Source organism: Ursus arctos, unplaced genomic scaffold (assembly GCF_023065955.2).
Source record: "Ursus arctos isolate Adak ecotype North America unplaced genomic scaffold, UrsArc2.0 scaffold_15, whole genome shotgun sequence".
Classification (NCBI taxonomy): domain Eukaryota; kingdom Metazoa; phylum Chordata; class Mammalia; order Carnivora; family Ursidae; genus Ursus; species Ursus arctos.
In genome coordinates this window covers 57,498,170-57,518,054 of record NW_026622819.1, presented here as the reverse complement: position 1 = coordinate 57,518,054, position 19,885 = coordinate 57,498,170, and the positions used below count along the sequence as shown (strand labels likewise).

Below are 19,885 nucleotides of genomic sequence, written 5' to 3'. Positions count from 1 at the left end.
ACACCTCTCACTTCTGCCAGGGAGCCCTGATGTATCCCTATGCCCTCCAGTTTCTTAACTTGGGGACATTCCTTCCAAGGAGAGACAGCACACCATTCCCCAGAGTTTCTCCCTTCTGGGGTCAGGGAAGTCTCAAGAGTCCTGAGTCTTTTAAGAAAATCTCAGTGGTGACATTGTGCTATGGTAATGGTACTAACCTTATGACATTACCTTTGGGGGAAATTTGGCAAAGGGTACAATGGGATCTCTCTGTATTATTTCTTACAACTCCATGGGAATCTGCAAATATCTCAAAAACATAAGTTAATTTAAATAGTAAGAAGAAAAAAGTCCCCACCATAAGTCTCACTGAAAGGGACTTCTTGGCATATGGTTTCCATGTACCTGCATTTGGGGCTACAATACACAGAAACGCAGAATATCCAAACAGCCCCTGCTCAGGGAATGGTCATGTGGCTCTAGAAAAATGCCCAGCCCCCACTGGCCCATGCACTATTGATGATGGCCTTCACTGGCTTGGGACAAATGCCCTCCTCCTGTCAATAAGACTGGCTTCCAACTGCCTGCTGCCCACAGACAGGATGAGCATGAAATAATGGGCATTTAAGCACGATAAGTTAGACACTAAGGAAAAATGTTTTTTGGAATAATGGCTGCCCAGGAGCAGAAAGCCCTCATCAGTTCTTAATAAATCACTGCTAATGAGCATCTCATGTTTCTGCTGTTTTTGCTTTTCATCTCATAGGCAGTGACGCACGCCTGGAGAGACGCACCTGGCTTGCCCTCCCTTGTCCCTCCCCTGGAACTCAGCCCACGCTCTGGGGCTCGGAGACAGGGGATGAGGAGGGTGGAGATGAATCAGACCCAGTGCCCGCCATTCAAAGAGCTTTCCGTTCTTGCCACTCTTCCTCTCCCCTCCCGCACCATTATCAAGGACCTCCTTCTTCACAGTGAAGAGCCTAATTTATACCAATTCCGAATAGTGCACTATAAAATATTACTAAAACCTTTTTGTGACTTATTGAAATGATTCCACCCCACCCCCATCAACAATTTATCCAAAACTTCTCCTACTTTTAGAACTCCTTTCTCGAGTGAGTGGATTGTAAACTGCATTCATTCTATTGCTAATTGACAACATAGGCTGGTGCATAAAAATATCTCATCTTTCGTATTAGAATTGCATTTAGGGAATTTTGAATTATATGAAATATTTGGGAATATACTGTTTGAACCAAGTGTAGCCATCCTGTACCCCATCAGTGGCTGCCTTTTCACATGGGGGTGGGAAGGAAAGATTGAAGCAAGAGCAGAAAGTCAGGGAGAAATTCACCCCAGTCTAGGGGAGCGGTTCTCAGAGAGGAGGCTTGCAAGGTCAGAACTGTTCACAATACTATTAAGATGCTCAGCTTCTTTCTAGGTTTCCATAACTCCCCCTTCCCACGCCTATAAAGCAGGTGATCCTCAGTCAACTTCCGTAAAGATCTGAGAGATGGGGAAGGGCAGGGTATAGATGCAAAGCCCGCAACTTCTAGCTGACCGGTGGACAGAGTTGGGGATTTATGCACAGGCTTGCACCTCCTCCGTCAGTAGCAGAGTCTTTAATCTCCCATAATCTCTGTCCCCCCACACAGAGCTCCCGCTTTTCTGATGTACGTAAACTCAACACAGGCGCTTGTTAAGTTAAGTACGTGCAGCTTCCCTCCAGTGAGCCGGTCCTGAGTGTCTGAGCCCCTGTGTCAGCTCTGGAGCCCCCGCCAGTTGACTCCTCTTTGATTCCTCCTATTCAAATACAAACTCAAGTTCTCTGAAGGTCAGCGGCTCTTTAGGACCCTCTAGCGCTGGGTGCCTGGGGGCTCCGTCAGGGAAGCCGGGGACTCTGGATTTCCGCTCAGGTTGTGATCCTGGGGTCTTGGGATCAAGCCCTGTGTCGGGCTCGGCGCTCAGCACGACGTCTGCTTGAGGATTCTCCCTTCCTCTGCCCCTCCCCCTGTGCTCATGCTCTCTCTGTCTCTTTAAGATAAATAAATCTTTTTTTTCCCATCATCTAGTGCTTCCCCACTGCTTAATCTGGTGCTCGGATCCTTCTTACAAGAGTCCTCTTCGGTGACGATCTACATTAATGTTCTTTTGACGAGTAGCTCATTGAACTGGGAGGCAGCCACTTCCACTGGGGATATGTTTAGCAAAGGCCTCCCTGTACGAGAACGTGTCCCCCCTAACAGTAGGAAGAGCGAACACGTGTTGAGCGCTTGTCAGCCAGGCTCTGGGCTGAGCTCCTACGTGCACAGCTCATTTCACCCTAACAATACCCTTTAGGTTATTATTGCTATTTCTTCACTGCCTAAATGAGGCAACCGAGGCACAGGGGAGGGACTTAACTTGCCACAGATCCGAAGTTAGTCAAATGCAGAGCTGGGATTCAAACCTGGACAGCATGGCTTCAGACCTTACTCTCGAAGCTCTGTGATTCCTGCCCCGTGGTCTCTGCTCTGTATCAAAAACGGAACATGCCAAGCAGAGCATAGTCAGGGCTGGGGGTCTATTGGACGCTTCCATCTACATTCCCACAGAGCGCAGGCTTTCAGCTGGCTCCCCAGAACCACACCTCTCAACAGTGGGAGGTCGAGGTCCAAACATATGTATCCAAGAAAGCCCTGGCAAGGGTCTGACGTGGGCACTACTAAGATAGACAGGGGCCAAGCAGTCAGCACAATCTGCCAGACTCCACCCCCGCCCGGCCCACAGCCGATCAAACACTGGGCGGGAACCAGGCACGCCCGGGCCACAGCAGTCCCTGAACTGGTCACTCTATTAAAAAGCAGAATGGAAGAGAGGCTGGTCTGACACGACTCTTTCTCGAGGACCCCATGCTTCTCTCAGTGATCCCTGTTTTCTTTCCCAGTTGTTCCCAAACCATTGGTCTCATAGTGCGCTTGGCCACTCTAGAATTTATCCAAGAGTTGACAGCATGCTTATTTACCATAACTTTAGAGTCTTCTCTTACTATCATTAATAAAAATCAGGCCATGTGACTCTTCTTGGTATTTAAGTAATTTTCTATGACTCTGTTGGCTACTCAAGTAATCATATTCTTAGAAACGTCTTATAGACATGTGTCTTTAAACCCTGTTTGTACTCTCTCCTTTGAAATTCCCCGAGCCACAAGCCAGAGCTTCATCGATTTGGAACAGCCAGAGCCAGCCCTCTGACCTCCTGAACTCGTGTGAGCCTCTTAGCCGTCCTCCGTCATCACTCCCAGTCCTCGGCTCTCACGCCGTGGGGGAGAGAGGAACAAACCCAAACGGAGGTGAGTGTTGCTTGTCTCTCCATCGGATTATTTGCCTGGGGTAGACTTAGTCGTTGGCTAGTTTCACTCTCTCAGAACATGTTTTAAAAGCTTTTTTCTCATTCTTACATTTTTGGGAAGTAAGTTTCAGCTTCGTGTGACCTTAATTTCACGGCTCTGAGTTATGTGTTTTATTTGTTTTTGGAGAGGGAACCTGTAGGGACAAAAGCTCAGAAAAGTGGGAGCTGGAATCTGGCTGGCCTGGGAACTCGGCCGTTTGTTGAATCTCCCTGAGTCTCAGTTTCCTCAATTGGAAAACAAGCCTAACCTCGTTTTATAGATTGCTTGTGACAAACACATAAAAGGTGCTCCAGGGATGCAAACATGTCTCTTTCCTCTGATTATACAGATTCTTCTCTCTTTGAGCCCAGAGAGCTTTCTACTGTTCCCTTTCTTTACTACCAACTTTCCACTTCTCTCTCATGAGTGCCGCTGAGGACCACCTTGCCTCTCTGTCCCTCTCAATCCATTTCTAGCTGTACCCCATCTTAAAAATTTCGGCCACAAACAGACTGCCTGCCTCTGCATTGAACTTTCTTGAATCTATTTGCATAAATGGAGTTCCTGCGGAAAAGCAATGCCTGCACACAGGGGCCACATCCCTGGGGGAACATACCCTGCCTGGCTGAACCATCCAAGGGCCATGGACCAGTTTCCATGAAAGTCCTCTTCTTGGGAGAACCATCATCATTGACAACAATAGATCTGGCTGGAATAATCCTCCACGTGTGAGGCAGGCAAATCCCTTGGCCCAGAAATCAGGCTTAATTGGAAATTAAATTGCATTTCCATGCCAACTGCAGGACGCCTATATCCACAGCTAATTTATCAAGGTGAGGCCTCCTCTCCAGGAAGCCCAGGGGAACAGGGTGGCTGCATCAGCAAAATTACAAGCTTGTCTCTGATGAGGAGAACTTTCTTAAAAGCGCAACCTGAGCCCTTCACTTATGGGTGGCCTCCTCGGTGCCAGTCGCCATGCCAAGACTTGGAGGTACGGATGCCAGTGGGAACCGTACTGCATTTCGGCTGCTCCGGGCCAGAGGCAGGAAGAAAATCACCAAGCAAAAGATTTCCAAGCCATCGCCCTTCACTCAGTTATCCAAGGGCCGAGTTGCTCTGGGAGGTAGAAGGTATCCTGGATAACGTCTCGGCTCAGAATCTGATTTCTACACTTAACACTGGTACTAATAGTTCACAGTGCTCCAGGGTGTGCCAGACTCTTCACTGAGCCCTTTGCGCACATTTATTCCATCCTCTAGGCAACTGTAGGACAGAAACGCACTATGATTTTCATTATCCTCATTTTACCAGTGAAGAAACTGAGACCTAGAAAGTAAGCAACTTGCTTCAGGTCACGGCTGTCCTATTAGTGGAACTGGGATTTAAACTCAGCTTACTTCAGAGCAGAGCCTATACCTTTAAGCATGACATTAGACTGCTCCTTTATTTCCCCCCACTTTTAACTTTAAAAGTGTCCAACTATAAAAGCTTCACAAAATTAGTACTAGAAGCAGGTGCTTGGTTCACAAACTTGTCAATATTTTGCTGTATTTGCATTCCTTCTCTGTGTGTGTGTGTGTGTGTGTGTGTGTGTGTGTGTGTGTGTGTTTGTTTTCCTGAATCATTGGAGGGGCGCTTGGGTGGCTTAGTCGGTTAAGCATCTGCCTTTGGCTCGGGTCATGATCCCAAGGTCCTGGGATCGAGCCCTGCACTGAGTTCCTTTCTCAGTTGGGAGTCTGCTTCTCCCTCTGCCTCTGCTGCTCCCCCCTGCTCATGCTCTCTCTCTCTCTCTCTCTCTCTCAAATAAATAAACAAATAATCTTTTAAAAAGATGAATCGTTGGAGACTTAGGTTCAGGGACATAAAACACAAGTCGGGTTTGGAAACCATGTGGGAACCAGTCTGGCTGGGGGAAAATGCAGACGGAGGCGGGGAGCCACGAGCAGCAAGTGGCCTGCGGCCATGGCCGTGAGCGCCAGGCCGGGCAGCTCAGGGTGGGCTCCAGCATGGACAGGAAGGCTGTGGTATCAAGGTAGGGAAAGCACGGCTGTCACTGAAGGTCTTGAGAAGAAGCAAAAACCTGCAGATGTATATTCAGCAAATGATTTCTTTACGGTCTGATTAAATACACGTGCTTGTTGAAGATGGCGTAGCTGATACGGGTAAGTATCAAGAAGAACTTTAAAGCATAACCCTTAAGTCCCACTGAGACCTATGCTAATATGTCAGGTTCTTTTCTATTTTACTTTTCTGTACACATATCTATTCACAGATTGGAACCTTATTGTACATACAGATTTGTATCCCGATTTTTTTTTAACCTAGTATTAGGTTAGGTTGTTTTTAAGTAGTCCTCAAAATAATTTTTCAAAGATTTAATATTGCTCTATCAGCTACATGAGCCCCAAAACACCCACTGTTTTTGGACTAACGTCTAGCTGGTCTCCGATTGTTCACAATTACAGTGTAATAACTGTGACGAGCACTCCCGCGTACCAGTCTCTGCGCATCCCTGATCACCTGCTTAGAACAGATTTTGAGACGTCGGCTCCTGGGTTGAAGAGCTGGATGGACCCTGTCCCAGTCTGGCCGTGGTGAGGAGGGACGGGAGAGGGAGAAACAGGAGAAAGTGCAGGCTGCGGGCTGCGACAGCACAGCAGCTGAGACACGGTGAGGTGTGGACTTCAAGGACAGTGCTGAGAATGGGAAGACAGCGACAGGACAAACACTGGCCAGAAATGATCAATAGGACTTAGTGAGTGAGATAACTTCAAGGGGCGAGACTGGGGACATAGAGAAAGAGAGAGAAGGTGAGAGAGAGGTCTGCTTTGCCTTTTTTTTTTTTTTTAATGAGAGAGAGCATACTTGAGGAGAAGGTAGGTGGGCAGAGAGAGAAGGAGAGAGAGAATCTTCTTCTTCTTCTTCTTCTTTTTTTAAGATTTTATTTATTTATTTGACAGAGAGACAGCCAGGGAGAGAGGGAACACAAGCAGGGAAAGTGGGAGAGGAAGAAGCAGGCTCCAGTGGAGGAGCCTGATGTGGGGCTCGATCCCAGGACTTTGGGATCACGCCCTGAGCCGAAGGCAGACACTTAACGACTGCGCCACCCAGGCGCCCCTGCTTTGCTTTTATAAGGGTTGAGTAGAGGCACAGGAAGACATTCATATAGAAGGGTTTATGATCTGTCCTCCCTCCCTCTCTGTTCCTTTCCTTCCTTTCTTTATGCATCCATCCTTTGAACCCCTACTCTGTGCCAGGCCTTGTGCTGGCTGCTGGGCATTCTTAAATAAGTAGGATATGGCCTCTGTTCCCCATGAGCTCATAGTTCTGCTGGGGAATGCTGCAGGCATGGAAACTTAAGAGACAAGCCACGGCAAGGGAGAGAGACTTGGGAGGCCCTGCCAGAGAAGAAGGCGCAAGGTCAAGAGAAGAAGGCACAGGGTCACAGCCGGAGAGATGAGGGTCCTTGATCTGTCTTAGCTGAAGTCACTGACTGTGTGGACTTGAAGAGCCATCTGCTGGGTGACCACACCTCTGTGGGGAGCTGGCTCTCTCTTCATCCTGATGTCCCCGGCTGCCAGCCCCCAGACTCTGCCTCAATGTACCTACTTCGAGAATGTTCCTTGTTCTGGCCTCAGTTTCCCCATCCGTACACAGAGGAGGTTGGGGGTCGAATGTTAGGAGGAGTCTCATGCTGGTCACTTGCCTGAGTGGCCTTGACTTCCCTTAGCATGCTGGCCACCATCAGGCTCTCAGCAGCTCGCTGGGGAGGACGTCAAAGTCCAGGGTACGGCATGCAGGTGCTGGCTAGTGCTGGGGAGCCCCATGCCTGCCTCCTATGCCACAGCGCCTAGTGAGACAGGCCAGCAGCCGTGGCAGGTCCTCTGTAGTTTCTGGCCTTTAAATCACCAAATGTTGCTAAATGTCCTGCCAGACCCACCTGCCCTGAGGCTTTGAGATTTGGGGCCCAGCTTCCCACCTCCAGGGTAGAGGCATTCTTAGGGGAGTCTGACCAAGGCCACAAGAGATGTTTTAATGCTCAGGTTTAGGCTTATAAAGCTAAGGTTTCTCTTCCATACTTCCTATTTTTCATCAGGTGGACACTGTTCACTATGAATGGGCAGGGACCGGGGAGAGACTGGACTAAATGTTGTTTGGTGTGTTTTTTTTAAAGATTTTATTTATTTATTTGATGCAGAGAAAGAGTGTGTGTGAGAGAGAGAGCATGAGCTGGGGGTAGGAGCAGAGGGAGAGGGAGAAGCAGATTCCTTGCTGAGCAGGGAGCCTGATGTGGGGCTCCATCCCAGGACCCCAGGATCATGACCTGAGCTGAAGGCAAACGCTTAACTGGCTAAGCCACCCAGGCGTCCCATGGCCTGAATGGGTTTTGAAGGCTCTGGATACTAAACTCATTCTCGAATGCAATGCTAGCCCTCCTGTCCCATCTGCCTAGAATAAGACTCTCTACCACTGATACTCTAATTCTAGGTAGGGAGAGGGAAGGTGAAGAGAATGCTGGAGAAGTCTCGGATGCTCTTCTGGTCCACATGGTGATTTCAGTCACCCAGACATTTTTTTTCAAGATTTTATTTATTTATTTGACAGAGAGAGACAGTGAGAGAGGGAACACAAGCAAGGGGAGTGGGAGAGGGAGAAGCAGGCTTCCTGCCAAGTGGGGAGCCCAATGCGGGGCTCGATCCCAGAACCCTGGGATCATGACCTGAGCCGAAGGCAGACGCTTAATGGCTGAGCCACCCAGGCGCCCCATACCCAGCCATTTTCTGAGACCCAGGAGTATATATTGCCTAGTATATAGATGAGAGGAGAGAGGAGACATAACCTCACTTCCTATAAAGAGCAATAACACTTAGAAGTGAAAACAGGCCATCATTTGTGGAGCTCTTTCTATGACGCAGCATTGTGCTGAATGCTTCAGTGTTCCTTCAATACACCTGCAAGACTGATGTTGTTGTGTCCACTTTCCAGCAAAAGCAAGACTCAAAGAAGTGGTGGGACTTCCGAAGGTCAAACAGCTTCCAGAGGGTAATGGTTGGCTTTGGAGTCTAATGAACTCCCAAAATCATGTTCCCAAAAGGTCCTGGATCCCCAAGGGCTAGAGCATGGGCAGGGAAGCCAGCTGTGTCCGCAGCCCCCAGAGGCCTTTGGCAGGGACTGGTCACTTCACACACTCACAGGGGGGCCTCCCAGTTGAATGGAGCAGAGGGAAGAATGGAGAATAATGCCAGTCCTTTCCCCATGGCAACACTACCCTCTTTCCATGGGAAGAAGAAATCAAAGATGAACTAAATGGCCCATAGCCGCAGTGACAGGAAGGGGCAGCTCTCAGGATGGGGGGCTGAGGAGCCAGACAGATGGCTCAAACCCTCATGCCCTATTGCAGGATCACTGGTGGCTTTGCTAAAGGGTAAGTGTGGATGGACAGATAGACATGGGAAGGTGGAATACAGTACCAGGGCCTTTAACAGAAAGGTAGACCAGAGCCTTTGGGGAAAGGGAAGAGGATTCGAAGGGCCCAGATTCAAGGCCAGTTTTGCTGCCTGCTTGCTGGGTGGTCTTCCCTGGGCCTCGGGCTTCTCACCTGCCTTGTCGACCCCTCAGCCTCCACTGAGTCCTGCTATGTGCCAGGCCCTGCACCGACTGCTGGGAAAGCGCTGATGGCCAGAACAGCCCCTGCCCTCATGGAACTGAACTCCTGGTGGGCGAGCCAGACCAGCAACAGGTGAATCAATGGGTAACGTCATTGCACGAGCAGTAAGTGCTACGTGGAAAAACAAGGCAGCGTTAGTGGACAGGAAGTGCCTGATGTGTGTGTTGGGGAGAGGAGATGGGGGCTGCACAGGAAAGAATGTTCCAGACAGAGCCAGGTGAGATGGGACAGAGTGTCCACGGGAGGTAACAGTAACTGTGAGGCTGCAGAGAGGGGGCACTAGTGTGCCAGCAACAGCAGCAGGGCCTGGGGGCTGGGGCGCACCGCCTGGAGGAGACCGGAGCTGGAAGAGGCCAGTGCAGAGGGCAGATCAAGCGAAGCCTGGAGGCCCCAGAGAAAAGTCTGCATTTGACCCCAGATGTGTCAAGAAACCCCTGGAGGCAGAGCTGGGAACAAGGGGGTAATGGGATCCCTTTTGTATTTTCAAAATACGGGAATGGATGAATAGCAGTGGGTGAATAGGTAAAAGAAACAAGGTCCGTACATGGAATATTATTCAGCCTTCAAAAGGAAGGAAATTCTGACACGTACATGGAGAAGCCTTGAGAACGTTGCTACGTGAAATAAGCCAGACACGAAAGGACAACTGCTGTATGATTCCATGACATGCAGCACCTAGAACAGGTAGATAGGTACAGGCAGGAAGGAGAGTGGGGGTGCCAGGGCTGGGGGAGAGGAGAACGGGGAGCTGGTGTTTGCTGAGGACACAGTTTCAATTTGCGATGCTGAGGTTCTGGAGACGGACAGAGGGGACGGCTGTGCAGCGGGGCGAGTGTGCTTACTGACACTGACCTGTACGCCTCCAAGTGGTAAAAATGGTAAAAATGGTAAATGTCATGTTATGTGTATTTACTGCAATACAAAATATGGGAAAGGCTGCTACTCAGAGAATTGTCCCTGAGGGTCTGTTATCCTTCGAGGGCTGCCCTAACACGATACCACAGACTGGGTGACTTCACAGAAATTTATTTTTTTCGTGGTTCTGAAGGCTGAAAGTCCAAGACCAAAGTGCTGGCACGGTTGAGACCTCTCTGGTGAGACCTCATTCCTCTGCTGGCAGGTGACCCCTGTGACCTCATGTGGCCCTTTCTCTGCGTGTGCCTTTCTTCTTACAAGGACACCAGTCCTATCTGATCAAGGCCCCACCCCTGTGAACACATTCACCCTTAATTACCTCTTTTAAGGTGCTATCTCCAGATACAGTCACATTGGGGGTGAGGGCCCCAACAAATGAACTGGGGAGGCGGCACAGTTCCGCCCATGCCAGGGGGTGACAGTGCTGAGGGGTTCGATAGAGAGGGTGTTTCTTTAGTACCGCACGGTACCTTTGGCGCCCGTTTGGCTCTGTGAACTTGGGAAGTTATTCAACCTCTCCCATCCTCAGGTGGGAACGGTGAGAGTACGAAACGTGCAGGGCTAAGGCTGGACTGAAAGTAGGGACCCCCTGAAAGCCCCAGCAAATGAAGAGTACTCAAGGGACCGTGGCAATTATTCTTCTTTGCACAGTGCGTGCTGAGCTTGGAACGACAGGCTGCTGTTTCTGGGCTGGGGAGGCACGGGCAGGGTTAACCTGTGGCACAAGGACGCCAGCGCCTTCCTCGGCCAGTGTGTCTTCTGCTGTTCCAGGCTCGGAATGACAGTGGCTTCCCAGCTGATGCTTGGAGATAGTGAGCGGCAAGCCTGGGCTTGGCTCTGCCTGCCAAGCGTAGATGGTTTGAAAAATGCCACCCAAACCGGCCCAGGGTTAATCAAAAGATTACAGCAAGAAAATTAGGGCAGGCTAACCCCAGCCTCCCAGACACAAGCATCGGAATCACATCTCCCTCCCTGACGCCCACCCAGTTCTCTGCCTCTGCTTCCAACCCACCTCCTTCCGGCAAGAACTGGAAACTGGCCAGGCTAGCCTTGCAGGGGGAGGCCTTGTACCGGGCTCTTTCTTTCCTGTCCTTGCAGGCTGGGCTATCCAGCCAGTTTCCCCTATTTTCTGTCGTTTGGCTGGAAAAGATGGCCTGCGATGGTGGTTTGCAGTGTGGACAGGGGACTTGGGTCTCAGGGGGATGCTCTGGAATTGTGCTGCTTGAGTCAGAGCAGAGGTCTTGACACCTTGACTTCTGAAAGAGCACGTATTGCCTCTTGGCCGGACTGGGGAGGCATCAACTTTGTCTTCATTGCTTTCCTATCCCGAATCTGAGTTTTAGGAATGGAGGGCGTGAAATGAGGGAGCCACAGCCGGAACGTGGAGACAGAGCCTGACTTCCACTTCTGGCTCTGTCCCATGCTGGCTGTGTGACTCAGAGCCAGGCCCTTCCCTCTCCGGAGCCCCGAATTGCTCACCTGTAAGTGGGGCTGACTAAGCACGCGCCGTGCTTACAGCAGTGTCGGGGCCAGAGCAGGTGCCATGAGGAGCATTGCAATTATGAATATCGAATCTTAAAACTCTAAAACTGGACGGGAACTTCAAAATCAGCAACTCCGTCATTTTAGAGATGAAGAAACTGAGGCCCAGGGAAGGAATCCTCCTGCTCAGTGAGCAAGTGGGAAGATCTGGATTTGAACTCAGGTTTGGCTCCAAAGCTATTACTTGCTGTAGGTCTAAGAACATGGGCTGGACATGTTGTGGCTTCAACCAGAGGGGACCAGGGTTGGCTTTGTGTTCATGGCTTTCCTGCCCTCACCCCATCAGGAGCAAGGCTTTCGTCTGCCTCCAGACTGGGGATCTGTGTCCTCACAGATAGGGAGGGTGGTCACTGGCAGGAGTAAACACCTTTCCTCACATCTTTTCCTGGGTCCTGGCCTCCTTTCCTTCCTGTTGGCCCCAGAGAGCCTGTGCTATCTCATCTCCTGCTTCCTCTCCTCTCCCCAGCCCTCTGCCCTTCCATGGGGTCCTCAGAGCGGGGTCCTCCCTCCTGCCCTCCTGGCTGGGGTGCAGATGGACGCTGAGGGGACACTGGTCAGCCATGGCAGACAGGCAGTGCGGGCCTGCTATTGAGGGGCCAATCTCTCAGGGCACAGGAAAACTGGAATGGAGGAGAGGTCAAGTGGCCCCAAAGAAGGATAGCCTTGGCAGGTGGCAGGGGGCTGCTATGGGACTATGGGGACCTGGCCAGTGAAATGGGTGAAGGACTGATGTGTGTGGTATAGGGAGGCAAGGATGAGAGACAGGTATGCTGGAATGAGGGCTCGTGGGCATGGGGAGAGCCCAGGCGAGCTTGGTCCCCACACTGGCAGGTGCTGGCTGTGACTGGAGAGGCCAGGAGTGGACCAGAACCCCCAGTGATTGAACTTTCTGCTTATGACAAGGCACAAGCACTCAGAGGTTCCTGGATGCAACCAGGGAGTAGGGTTGTCCTAACATGACCCAGTGCTGGCCTGTGCTGCCAAGACAGTGAGCTAGCTGGGCCCCGGGGTGGCAGGCAAGTGCATGCAAGCTGAGCTGCTCATGGGACAGGTGGCATGGTAGATGGCTCCTTTTGGTAGAGGGCTCAGTCACATCTCGTAGGTGCCAAGGTTCTCAGGGTCAAGGCTATTGCTTTCCCAGAGAATTCTAGTAAACGGTCAGTCTCTCAACTCCAGAGTGCCTGGTGCCTAAAACCTTGTGTATTTCCCCACTGACATGACCACTCCTCACACTTGCCCTATAAGAAGGGAGAGTGGTGGGGAGGGTCCCTTATGGTCTTGGAGCCCATGCAATGTCTGGCAGGTGCCCTGGCCCCAGTGTACCTATCTGAGAGGTGACAGGGATGCTGGGAGAGCGTGTATGAGGCTGTCTTGCCGACCTCGGCCTGCAGAGTATTCTATTCCCCATAAAGCTTATTCCTTAACCCAGGCCATACCGCATGAAGGAATTTGTCACAACTCTTCGGAAGACGGATGGCTTCCCTGAAGAGCCCCAGCTGGTGTGATAGTTCTCGACAAACCCACCTACAAAATTAGTGGGATGCTGGGGCACTCTTTGCCAGTGACAAGGTGGGGAGCGATCCCCTCAGGGGTGTCTTCTCTAGCCCCGTGGAGTAGCGAGGCAAGAGCCTGGCCCTGGCCCCAGTAGGACCTGGGTTCCAATCCCCACTCTGCCACTTACTGCCAGCTGGGCCACCTGGCCAGTTTCTTTATCTGGTAAAATGGTGATAGCAACCGCTACTCCAAGGTCAGGACTGGGACAAGACAGGGGAGGTGCCTAGGGCCTGGCAGAGGGAGGGACTCGCCGCTAGCCCTACCAGCTGCAGCCCGCCGCTCGTGTCATCCTCACTGAGCTACCAACAGCCTTCGCACTTGGTGTTGTTATTACCTCCAATTAAAAGGGAGGAGCCTTGGCTTAGGGAGGTTGTGTACCTCACCCAAGCTCACACAGCTGCTCGATGACAGAGCTGGGACTCAAGCTGGGCCTGCCTGAAGGCAGAGCCAAGTTCAAGGTCAGTTCCTGGAGAAGAGGAGGCGAGAGGAACAGCGTGTCTGTGATGGGTCTGAAGCACAGAGAGAAACCACCAGCCAGGGTGGGAGACGGGGAGTCGGGGCTCCAGGGCATTGTCCTTGAGATAAATCTTACAAGGGTAGCACCCCCCCCCCTGCAGCCATGTGGGTGGCCTGGACAACTAGAAGCTCTCCTGTATTGAATTTTTCCCTCCTGCTGGCTTGGGCTTCATGCTCTTTCTGGGGTGACAGAAGGGTTCCCAAAGTCCAGAAGGAGATGGTTTAAACCTCCCCAACCAGAGTGGAGCCTGCCCTACCTGGATTCCCATCCGCAGCCCCAGGGTCTCTGTGAAGTGACTAGGGAGCTGGCTGTGAAAGAAGAGAACCAGGCAGGTCCCCCAGACCCCGGGGGTTAGCCAGCCATCTAGGCCAGGAGCTGGGCTTCTGCTCAGTTAAAGAGCTGGGGAGGGCCTGGCTCTGGGAGTCATTTTATTAACTCCTAATAAGGGAATCAGGTGGGGGAAAGGGCTCAAAGGTCAATCTTAGCACTAGGTGGGACCTGAGGAAAACAAGTTATGGAGAGGGGAATAGAATATTCTAGAGAGGCCACATTCAGAGTCTGTGCCAGCTCTGAAGAAAGCAGCAGTTAGTGAGATGGAGTCCCTGCCCTGAGGGCCTCACTGTCCTGGGGACTAGCTAATAGCTGCAGTCACATCAGCAAACATTTCCCGTGTGCTTAACACGCGGGGGGCTTTATAGACGCACTCTTATTTCATCCTATAAGGAGGGCATGGTGATTCCATTTTCTAGAGCAGGTAACTGAGGCCAGAGAGGTGAGGGACCCTGCAGGAGACTCCTGGCCAGTGTGCAGTGGACTCGAGGAGGTCCTAGTCTGGCAAGCCACTGTCCTTTCCACAAAGGACACTGTTTTGTTTTTTTGTTTTTGTTTTGTTTTTTAAAGCGAGAGGAACTCGTTCTTTAAATTTCAGAGAAATTCAGTACGTGGAACAAATCAGAGTCAAGCTGAAGGAGCAGGGATGGCTGTGCCGGATCTCTCCCCACACACAGCCTCCCCTCTTGGGGGACAATTAAATGCCCTTCCTGAGACACCGAGAAAGCTTAGGCAGGGTTCTGAACGATTTGTCTGGCCGGAGGCTCACCCTCTGGCCACAGACTCGGGTCTTGCCGCTGACAGAGTTCCGAGAGTGTTTACTGAACACCTCTGGCTCAGGGGCTTGCACGGCGCGTCCTGGAAAGCTCCCACTCTACACATCCTCTCAGGACCCCGGGCGGACGTCTGTGCCCCAAGGTGCTGCTTCAGTCGTTTCCCGCTATCGGCAAAGCAGCCACTCCAGGCCCGGCGCTGGCCGAGGAGCTCTGGTCACCGGGACCAGGAAAAACTCATGAGGTCTCTGCCCTCCCAGAGCTGAAGTCCGGTGGGGAAGACAGCCTTTAGCAAACATGTTTCTAAAAGGAACATGGATCACAGATTGTGATGAGAGCTATGGAGGAAAAGCACAAGGTCAAGGAGACGTGTGAGCAGGGGGACCTGCTCAGTCCATCTCTGAAAAAGGCATCTGTGAGAAAAGTCTGGGCCACCCGCAGCTTAGACCAGTGGGAGAGGGGATTGCTAAGATCAGGGGGAGGTGGCTGTGGTCCGGTGACGGAAGGACAGGGAGGGGTGGTCTTGGGCTCTCCCTGTTCTCCAGGCATTCCCAAGGCAGGTAAGAAACGACGAGTTGCCCCCCCAACCAGCAGGAGGTGCCTGGTCCTGTAGGACCTTTACATGCCCCAGTTCTGAAAGGGACAAAGAAAAATCCTTCTAAGGGCTGGATTATTGCAAATCGAGGACCCTGTGCAATGAGTAATGAGTAAATGAAATCACAATTAAACCCAGCAATCATTAAACTACTGTAATGTGTCCACGTAGGATCTAATCTATAGTCACTTAGGGCTGGCCTATGCATAAGAAAGACCTTCTTTGCTCCCCTGCTCCAGTCCTGGCCCTGCTCCCACTGTCATTCATTTAACAAATATTTAGCAAACACCTGGGTTGGGCAGAACACCAGTTTCCCGGCGCGTGCCTGGCACAGAGCCAGGGCGTGTAAGCCCTTGGTGCTCTCTGCAGAGTGGAGAGAAGCGATGCTGCCCCGGGGCCCACTGCGGGCCGCCTCCCTGAGCTCTGGCTACGGGAAGCTCCGTCCGGATGCAGGACGGAGAAAGGCCAGGAGGCCACTAGGTCCCTGTGGTGCCCTTTCCGCATCCCATGGATCTTAGTCTCTGGGATTCTGAGCAGAGAGAGGGGGCCATCCTGCCCTGCTGTCTGGTTTCTCGGCGGATGCTGACATTCCACTGCTCCCTCTGCTCGTGCCAGCCTGCTCCCGCCTGCCCCGTCCTGCCTTCCTTCTCATCTCAGCTGATACCACTTTTGGAGGGGCCTCTGGATCTGCCCCGGGCTTCTCTTTGGCCCCATGCCTCCCTCCATCTCTGCACTCAGCGTGGTGTCCAGGTGATGTCTGGTGTTCAGCCTGTGCGCTCTGGTCGGGGGAGAACTTGTGTCATACTCTCCAGTGTCCGGGGTCAGCAGTGAGCCTGGCACAGGGTGGGTGCTCAGTAAATAAATTTTAAGCAAATGATTGTAGGCGATTATGCAAAAGACAGTATCTTCCTGCTCATTTAATCAAATAGCCATCTATCCTCTCTCTCTCTCTCTCTCTCTCTCTCTCACACACACACCCCTCTGCATGTTCTCCCTCTCCCTGACTCACTCACTTTCTCACACTTAATTCTATTTTTGTTGTCCCCCTCCCCCCCAGCCCCCCCTCAGAACTGCCTGGAGTGCACAGACCCACCTGCAGCCAGCTACACTGAAGACCTTTGACCCTGCTCCGGCAGATGGCATGGCCTAGATCACCCTCTCCAGACCCAGGCCCATCTCAGTCCCTGACAGCGTCCTCTCATCGGGTCACTGCAACATAGTCCATAGAGTGATCCTATGTCTCAGCCTCCCCGGAGCCTTCCAACGATGCTGGAAGGTAAACAGATTGCAGGTAATGGACTCATTTTACAGATGAAGAAACTGAGGCTCGGAGAGGCTGAGGCCTGCCCAGGGAGCAAAGCCAGAGTTGAGAGCTAGGTTTCCCGAGTGTGGGCCAAAGATCTTTCTGCTAAACCTCTGGGGAGCAAAGGCTAAGGTGGGAGGCTGCCCCTCACCCTTCATCCCCTGAGATCCTGGAATCCGTGATATGGGAAGAAAGTCCTGTTTGGAAGGATTGAATTGTGGGGAGGACTCTGGGGCATCCTCTAGTCCTGGCTCTCAGCTCCTCACCTCTGTCCATCCCACAAGGGCTGCGGGAAATCTGCCCACAGCTTAACCCTCAGCATTGGTCTCCCTGGGCGTCCTGGAGGCGCAGCGCCCTATTCGAGAAGTGTAGTGGGGGCAGAACAAGGGTGGTGATGGGGCTGAGAAAGGAGCTAGGCAGACCTCACCATCCCTACCCCTGACATTTGCCGTTCTGTTTGCACCAGGCAGAAACTTCTGGGCCTGGAACACCGGTGTCACGTCATCACAGCTGGCCACACGCAGCCTTTATCTTCTCTCCTTGTCATTTAAAAAAATCCTGGTCAAGGTTTTGTGGCTTTCCCTCCTTCCCTGAATACCCGGCCTGCTGCTTCCAATGCGTCTCCCCCAAAGACTCTTTCCTCCTGAAAGAGGGCATGAATATTTAAAGACTTTTTTTCAGCCAGTGAAACCACATCATGCTGCTGCTCTCTCTTCAAATTTTATCTCCAAAAAGTTTGCCAGAGTCTCTCTGAGTGCCTCGCCCTCCCGGGCACAGTGTCATAGTGGGGTTCGGGAGATAGGAACGGCCCTGAGACGTCAGCCTCCCCTCCGCATCCTGGGGCTGACTTGAGTGTACACAGTCCTAGGTCTGGTTCCCAACCACCCTTTCTGCTGCCTGGGGAGTTGAACCTACCAACTCCCTGCTGCCCCAGTTCTTGGAGAAGTAGAGAAGACAGACGTTGACACGGGCAGGGTCCGCAGAGGAACGGGGGTCCAAGAGAGCAGAAGGATGAACAAAGCCCCAGAAATGCAGGACCCTGGAACCTGGCGAGAGAAAGTCCTTGGCACATGAGCCCCCGAGCTGATACGAATCCTGCATTCACCAGTGCGTGGTGGATTCCAGCCCTGCCGCCCCCTCCTGGGGCCTCCTCAAGCAGCTCTGCTCTGCAGAATTACTCACCACCCACCGCATCAAATCTCTCTTTTATCAACAAGACACAACAACTCCCTGGATAACTTCTTGAAACTCCAGTCACGCTAAGCAGCTTCCAGTGCTCTGGGAAGGGTTCTGTCCCTCTGCCCGCCTGTAACCAATCAGCCACACACCACCAAATCCATTTCCAAAGTTCCAAGCAATTATGGCCGGCTGAGCTCCCTGGCGTGGTGCCCGCCCGCTCAGAGCCAGGACCCAGGTTGTCAGCAACCCCGAATCCCAACCATCCATTCCCCGCACCCCCCCCCCCCCGCCCCGAGACCCCGGCACACCAGAACAGCCACAGACGCCACACCAAGGCACTTGCCACTTTGGCCAGCCAGACCACATTAAGACAGAAAATGAGGGTCAAGGCCAGGCTCCCTACCTTTGCTGAGGGTCCCAGTGATGAGCTTAAAGACGGTCTGGGCAAATTTCACGAACCCAAGCTTGCATCTCTTGGAGCAGCCGCTCATGGTGGTAGAGGGAAGGTAGGCTCTGCTGTCAGCACCCGGAAGGGAAAGCACCCACCTTGCGTGGCCCTGGCGCTTGGAGCCTGCCTAGGCAAACCCCGAGAGGCGGATGTACCCCAGAAGCTCCGGGAACAGCACAGCTGCCTCTGCAGTGAGTCCGGCTTCTGCATCCAGAAAGCCTGCAGGGCACGATGTTTGCTCCCTTCCTCCCTCCCTCCCTCCACCTCCTCCTGCTGTCCACTCAAGTCCTCACCACGGGAGGACCTCAGGAGGCCGGGGCTGGGACGGGGACGTCCTGCCAGGGCACAGGGTGCTCCGAGGGACCCGAGGAGGAGTGAGGCTGAGCAGAGCAGGGAGGGAGGAGCTGGCATTCTCCCAGGCTTTGCTGACTGTCTTTCTTACATGGCAGTGGTAATGTAGCAATTAATACTCGAGTCAGAAGGGAGGGACTGCTACGCAAAAACACTCCGCTCAGCAGCCTGCTGCTCGCTCTCCCGCTCTTTCCTTCCTGGTTAATCTGATAGATCAATTCTCCCTGCCCTGATCGGATGTGGGAGAACTCCCCACAGAGCCGAAAGCCGCTGCTCGGCACTCAGTGGAAAGTTTGCAGGCAGCAGAAGTGGGGCTGAGTGGGAGCCCCAGGGGAGCCAGCCTGTGCGCTCTCCCCCCCCCCCGCCCCCGCCCGGGCACCAGCAGCAGGGGCAGCCTGCCTCCGTGACTGGGAAGGCCGATGCCTCCGACCCCCTCCAGCTCCAAGTGCCCGGACTCAAAGTCTGCCAGAAGTCTGCGCTGTCATCGGGGTAGGGGTGCGATTCGCGCTTTCCTTGATGAAGAAAGTATTCCTCAGAAGTGCCAGAGGAGAATTCAATTTGATTACAGTACGATACTCTGGGAAGTAAACCTGCAAGGCAGTATGCAAATATGAAGTCCGGTATGCAAATAGGATTAATAAGAAGTCTGCTTGCTGTTCAGTAGCACAGACTGCGTGGGTTGGAAGGGACCTTGGCGGACATCTCATCTCACCCCCTACACAGGGCAGGTACCTCTCCCATGACGTCTGCACTTTACTTTCTTTGGTGATTCAAAAGGTCCTCCTGGGGCCATCAGCATCACAGTGATGCACCGTGACAACACGGACATCCGATATGAAATTCCCCAGCAGCTGAACTAAGCCGAACCCTAGGAAAGTCTTTCTCTTCCTCTCCATCCGTCTTTCTCTTCCTCTCTTGTCTTCCTGTTATCTGCTTCTCTGGAATGTTTGAGAAGAATAGATCGCTCTTAAGCCAGAGAATGGGCTACCAGTTGATAAAAATGCCAGATAAGTGGAATTCATGCTCCATGTCCAGCTTCTTCTCCATCTTCCATGAGTCATGTGGAAGCAAATCTTGAAACAAATCTCAGCCCTTCGCGGGTTGAGGTGGTCACCACCAAATTTCAGCTCTAAGACCAGACTCCAGAGACAGCGCACAAACACCGAGCACCCTGACTCACCAGCACGGTATGAGTCACAACATATACAGAGAGAGGAGTCCTGACGGAAAAATATCCCATTGTGCTTGATGACTTAGGGCTTGAATTGCCCCATTATTCACTCTTTTTTTTCCTAAGGATTGAAGGTTCCAGTTAAAATGCACATGGTATCTGGGAATGTTAATGGCACTTCGTCTCTGGT

General features: G+C 52.2%; 1 protein-coding gene and 1 long non-coding RNA gene across 3 annotated transcripts in view; one reads left to right on the top strand and one right to left on the bottom strand.

Moving 5' to 3' along the window:
- The window catches only part of KCNIP1 (potassium voltage-gated channel interacting protein 1), a 332,036-nt gene extending 313,686 nt beyond the window's left edge, over window positions 1–18,350 (bottom strand). For both annotated transcript variants that reach the window (XM_044388572.3, XM_026510954.4), the window contains exon 1: window positions 18,129–18,350. In XM_044388572.3, coding sequence (XP_044244507.1) covers window positions 18,129–18,216 — 88 coding nt within the window. In that variant the 5' untranslated portion in view covers window positions 18,217–18,350. The remainder of the gene's footprint in view (window positions 1–18,128) is intronic.
- Window positions 8,337–16,513, top strand: LOC130543721 (uncharacterized). Its single transcript, XR_008959237.1, has 3 exons — window positions 8,337–8,392; window positions 8,969–9,089; window positions 16,301–16,513. It is a non-coding gene; the product is annotated as an uncharacterized LOC130543721 (long non-coding RNA).
- Window positions 18,351–19,885: the final 1,535 nt, after the last annotated feature.